This window comes from Grammomys surdaster, unplaced genomic scaffold (genome assembly GCF_004785775.1).
Source record: "Grammomys surdaster isolate TR1022 unplaced genomic scaffold, NIH_TR_1.0 126248, whole genome shotgun sequence".
NCBI classification, from domain to species: domain Eukaryota; kingdom Metazoa; phylum Chordata; class Mammalia; order Rodentia; family Muridae; genus Grammomys; species Grammomys surdaster.
Window position 1 is genome coordinate 2,066,175 of NW_021621048.1, and position 6,001 is coordinate 2,072,175.

Consider the following 6,001-nt stretch of genomic DNA (forward strand, 5'->3'; position numbering starts at 1 on the left):
GCTTTGTTGTCCAAAAATAAGCATGTAGAATGATTGTAATAAAAACCCCTCCATTATTGTGTTTTATCTATACACAATAAAAATTAACCAAAGAAAAAACATTCACAATAAATTAGGTAATAAATTGCTAATTTAGAAATTGTCAAAGGGTTTAAAATATGTTTTTAGTCATGACTATAATTGCCTCCTTTTGGAGTCAGTTTTTGATCCTGGTTTTGTTGATGCTGGATGATGCTTTTGATGCAGGTTTTGTTGAATCCTGGATTCTTGTGAAATAAAGTATAGCTTATAAACATATATCCATAAGGGGGAATTTCTGTGTTCTTTTTTTGTTGTATGTAAGGCTGTCATAATATATTTGCCTAAAGTCTGAGTTTGTGTTTGGAATGCTCAGGGTTAAGTATTAGCACTTGACATTTATTAGAGGCAGTTGGGACTCAGCCAATGGATAGTATGTCCTTGTACAGATGTGGACTAATGCTGTGTAAAGAATGACTTTAGAATGCTCAAGAATAATATTACTTTGTTTACTGAAAATTTGTCAGTGGTTTTCTTGAGAAATGCTGGGTAAATGTCAAATATGTAACCCAGAAGGGTAACTTGTCTTTGTTTGTTTGTTTGTTTGTTTGTTTGTTTGTTTTTCCTTTTTTGTTTTTGTTTTTTTTATTTTTATGTTTGGAACTTTTTCCAAGTATTAATTGTTTTTATAGATAAAATTATTTCAGATGATGTGTGTCTTAGTTAGGGTTTTACTGCTGTGAACAGACACTATGACCATGGCAACTCTTATAAGGACAACATTTAGTTGGGACTGGCTTACAAGTTCAGAGATTCAGTCCATTATCATCAAGGTGAGAACATGGCAGCATCCAGGAAGGCATAATGCAGGAGGAACTGAGAGTTCTACATCTTCATCTGAAAGCTGCTAGCAGAGTACTGACTTCCAGCCAGCTAGGGCTAGGATATTAAAGACCACAGTTACACACCTACTCCAACAATGCCACACCTTCTAATAGTGCCACTTCCTGGGCTGATCGTAGACAAGCCATAACAATGTGTTATAGATCTTCAGTATCAGTGCTTCTGCATATCCAAGTTGTTGTTGTTGCTGTTATTATTATTATTATGATTATTATTATTATTTATAGCAGTTTTGGAAGTCTTTTGGGAATTGAGCACAAACTGGCCATGTTTGTATTTATCCCCCAGAAAAGCACTGGACATTGAACATATGTCATATCCAACAAATAATTAACTACTGATTCATAGGTTAATTTGGAGAATGGTTCTCTATCTTAGTTTGCTTAAGATTGGAGAAAGGAATATAAACTTAACAAAATTCAAATAAAGTGTGTAAACACAGTAACTGATATTTAAAAATCATGTCAAAATATAATTTAGTAAGGGTGAATCTGTTCACGGTCAGGTTCTTGTTGTTCTCTTCTGAAATGAAGATACAAGAAACCAGGTTATGTGGATATTCAGGTTTTGAGCATGGCAGGAGAAAGCTAACTGCAGAGAAATCTGTTTGTGGGATGCTTAATAATAAATGGATACTATACCTTATTACAGACAGAAAGTCATAGAGTTAACAGCTCAAGTGATAGGATTTTTGCCTGGTGTATAGTAAAGCAGACCTTTACAATAACTACTTTGTTCTGAATTACTTGTCCAACTGCCCTAGATTTTTGCTGGCACAGAACCATGAAAAGTATATAGATGAGATCATCATCTTGGATTTTATTTACATATCTAAAATTGCTGAAATTTGGTGATTCTAGAAGTCCAAGTGTGAACCATCTTTTTTTCCAGCTAGCTAAATACTATTAACATTAGTTACTGTCTTCACTCTGTAGAACAACAAAAACTAATTACCCAAAAAGGAAATAAAAGAAATAAAACTCTTTTTGATCAGTTAAGAGAATATTGCCCATTCAACTAGAAGGTAGTACGTGAGAGATTCAGAAAATGTTAGGAGCAATATTCTTACTCTAGAATAGCTTAGAATCTCAAAAGATGATGAAGTTATATCTAGGGAAATTTAATTCAAATTTCCTGTATTTATAAGGTTAGTTTTGACTCCCAGTGCATGGTCCATTTTAGAGAAGCTTCCATGTGCTGCTGAGTAGAATGTATATTCTTTTTTTTTTTTTTTTTTTGGCTTTTCAGGGTTTTTAATAGTCATATGCAGAGGTCTGGTTCATTTCAGCTCCTTCACTGCCAAACCTGGGGGCAGGGACTGCTTCAGCTTCTCGGCCTTCTCCTTGTCTGTGATGACCAGGGTGTACAAGTACCTGCTGCAGCGGACCTTGAACTTCACGTTATCCTTGTTCTTCTTGATCTTGACGGATTTGGCGTCCTTCCGTCGGGCCGTGAGCAGAAAGTCCTTGATTTCCTCAATTTTCCGAGGCATGGCGACGGGCGTTCGGTTCTGGCGTCCTCACAGGGGAGAGAACGGAAGAGAACGGAAAAAGAAGCTAGAATGTATATTCTTTAGTATTTGGTTGGAATATTCTTTGGCTATCTTTAGGTCTATTTGATGTAAAATGTCTTAATTTTTAGGTTTCTCTGTTTTGTTTTTGTGGGTTTTTCTAAGTTTTGCTTTTTCAGATTACCTAAGAAAATGAGGGTATTGATGATTCCTATTATTAATGTATTTGTGTTAATCTGTGTCTTTAATTACATTGGTATACTTCTTACAAGCTTGAGTGTGACAGAGTTGGGTGCATATTAATATTGTATTATAATATTTTTCCTTGAATAATTCATCCACTGTTTAGAATAAAGTACCTTTCTTTGACGCTTCTGATTAGTTTTAGATTAAAGTTTATTTTATCAGATATATTTTGTCAAATATATATATGGCACCTTCTAACTTTCTGGTTCTCTCTCTCTCTCTCTCTCTCTCTCTCTCTCTCTCTCTCTCTCTCTCTGCTCTTCTCTCTCTCTCTCTCCTTCCTTCCCTCCCTCTTCCCTCCCTCCCTCCCTTCCTCGTCCCCCTTCTCAGCCTTTTTTTTCTGTCCTTTCACTTTAAGTTGGCATCTACCTTACAGATAAGATGGGTTTCTTTTAAATAACAGACAAGATTTATTCATTTTATAAGACACATAACTATGTGATAATACGTAAAAATCAAGGAAAAGTTATTTATATTCTATGATAGTCAAGATATCACCTTTAAGTGGCTAATCAGATACTTATTAAAAATATATAATTTTTCCAAAACCAAAGGACTTTGTTTCTTAATCCACTCAGTTTTCTTATGTGTTTTGATTAGAGAGTTGAGGCCACTAATAGCTAAAGATATTGTTAAAAGGTGTGTGTTGATTGCAAGCATTCTGGTATTCTCTTCTGTTTGTATTCTTAGCCCTTCTTACTGTTCCATTAATTAGGATCTGGGCTGTACTTACTTACTTATTCCTCTCCTCAAATTGAAATATCAATTTCAGTATTCTGTTCAAACTTTTTGTTAAATATAAAAATAAGAGGGCTAGACCATGTAAGATTTTTCTTTCGCCTTCAACTATGGCAGATAGTTTTGCTGAGGGAAGATGTCTTTGTGTGTGTCTGTGTGTGTGTGTGTGTGTGTATGAGAAAGAATGTAAACTATTCCACAATTCATTCTATGAAGCCACAATTACACTCATACCTAAACCACACAAAGACTCAGTAAAGAAAGAGAACTTCAGACCAATCTCCCTTATGAATATCAATGCAAAACTACTCAATAAAATTCTTGCAAGCCAAATCCAAGAACCCATCAAAATAATTATCCATCATGACCAAGTAGGTTTTATCCCAGGAATGCAAGGATGGTTCAATATACAGAAATCCATCAGCAAAATCCACTATATAAATAAACTCAAAGAAGCAAAAACATATGATCATCTCACTAGATGCTGAGAAACATTTGATAAAAATCAACGCCTCTTCATGGTAAAAGTCTTGGAAGATCAGGAATTCAAGGCCCATACCTAAACATAGTAAAAGCAATATACAGCAAACCAGTAGACAACATCAAACTAAATGGAGAGAAACTTGAAGCAATCCCACTAAAATCAGGGACTAGACAAGACTGGCCATTCTTTCCCTACCTATTCAAAATAGTACTTGAAATCCTAACCAAAGCAATTAGGCAACAAAAAGAGGTCAAAGGAATACAAATTGGAAAGGAAGAAGTCAAAATATGACTACTTGCAGATGATATGATAGTAGACTTAAGCGACCCCAAAACCTTCACCAGAGAACTCTTAAACTTGATAAACAACTTCAGCAAAGTAGCTGGACATAACATTAATTCAGTTATAGTTCTGGGGCATAAGGTAGTGGGAGAGGGTTCTTACCCACTGCTCTGAGTGCAGTGGTTCCTCTAAGATGGTTCAGGATATGGTGTGTTCACGGGAGCAGACCAGCTAGGTGTCTGTCCCAACCAAAAGGACCAATCAAGGGGCAGACTATTCTCAACAATAAAAGAACTTCTGGGGGGAATCACCATCCCTGACCTCAAGCTGTACTAGAGAGCAATAGTGATAAAAACTGCATGATATTGGTACAGAGACAGGCAAGAAGATCAATGGAATAGAATTGAAGATCCAGAAATGAACCCACACACCTATGGTTACTTGATCTTTGACAAAGGAACTAAAGCCATCCAGTGGAAAGGGGACAGCATTTTTAACAAATGGTACTGGTTCAACTGGAGGTCAGCATGTTGAAGAATTCAAAAGGATCCATTCTTATCTCCTTGTACAAAGCTCAAGTCCAAGTGGATAAAGGACCTCCACATAAAACCAGATACACTGAAACTAATAGAAGAGAAGGTGGGGAAGAGCCTTGAACACATGTGCACAGGGGAAAAGTTCCTTAACAGAACACCAATGGCTTATGCTCTAAGATCAAGAATTGTCAAATGGAGCATCATAAAATTGTAAAGCTTCTATAAGGCAAAGGACACTGTCAATAGGACAAAATGGCAACCAACAGATTCAGAAACAATCTTTCCCAATCCTACATCAGATAGAGGAATAATATTTAATATATACAAAGAAATCAAGAAAGTAGACTCCAGACAATCAAATACCCGTATTAAAAAATGAGGTACAGAGGTAAAGAAGGAATTCTCAACCAAGGAAACTCGAATGGCTGAGAAGCACCTAAAGAAATGTTCAACATCCTTAGTCATCAGAGAAATGCAAATCAAAACAACCTTGAGATTCCACATCACACCAGTCAGAATGCCTAAGATAAAAAACTCAGAGATCAGCATATGCTGGCGAGGATGTGGAGAAAGAGGAACACTCCTCCATTGTTGGTGGGATTGTAAGTTGGTATAATCACTCTGGAAATCAGTCTGGAAGCTCCACAAAAATTTGGAAATATTTCTACCTGAGGACCCAGCTATACCACTCCTGGGCATATACCCAAAAGATGCTCCAACATGTAACAAGGACACCTGCTCTACTATGTTCATAGCAGCCTTATTTAGAATAGCCAGAAGCTGGAAAGAATCCAAATGTCCTTCAAGAGAGGAATGGATACAGAAAATGTGGTACATTTACACAATGGAGTACTACTCAGTTATTAAAAACAATGGCTTCATGAAATTTACAGGCAAATGGATGGAACTAGAAAATATCCCAAATGAGGTAACCCAATTACAAAAGAATACACATGGTATGCACTCACTGATAAGTAGATATTAGCTCAAAAGCTCAAAATACCCAAGATACAACTCACAGACCACATGAAGCTCAAAAAGAAGGAAAATCAAAGTGTGAGTGCTTTGATCCTTCTTAGAAGGAGTAACAAAATACTCACTGGAGGAAATATGGTGATAAATTGTGGAGCAGTGACTGAAGGAGGGAGCGTCCAGAGACTGTCCCACCTGGGAATCCATCCCATGTGTAGTTGCCAAATTCAGACAATGTTGTGGATGCCAGGAAGTAGATGCTGACAGGACCTGATATAGCTGTCTGCTGAGAGGCTCTGCCAGAGCTTGACA

The 6,001-nt window shown here is 36.6% G+C and overlaps 1 protein-coding gene across 1 annotated transcript; it reads right to left on the bottom strand.

Moving 5' to 3' along the window:
• Positions 1 to 2,140: 2,140 nt before the first annotated feature.
• Positions 2,141 to 2,470, bottom strand: LOC114613623 (60S ribosomal protein L38). Its single transcript, XM_028758980.1, has one exon. It carries the CDS (start codon positions 2,411 to 2,413, stop codon positions 2,201 to 2,203), a length of 213 nt encoding a protein of 70 aa, XP_028614813.1. The 5' UTR covers positions 2,414 to 2,470; the 3' UTR covers positions 2,141 to 2,200.
• Positions 2,471 to 6,001: the final 3,531 nt, after the last annotated feature.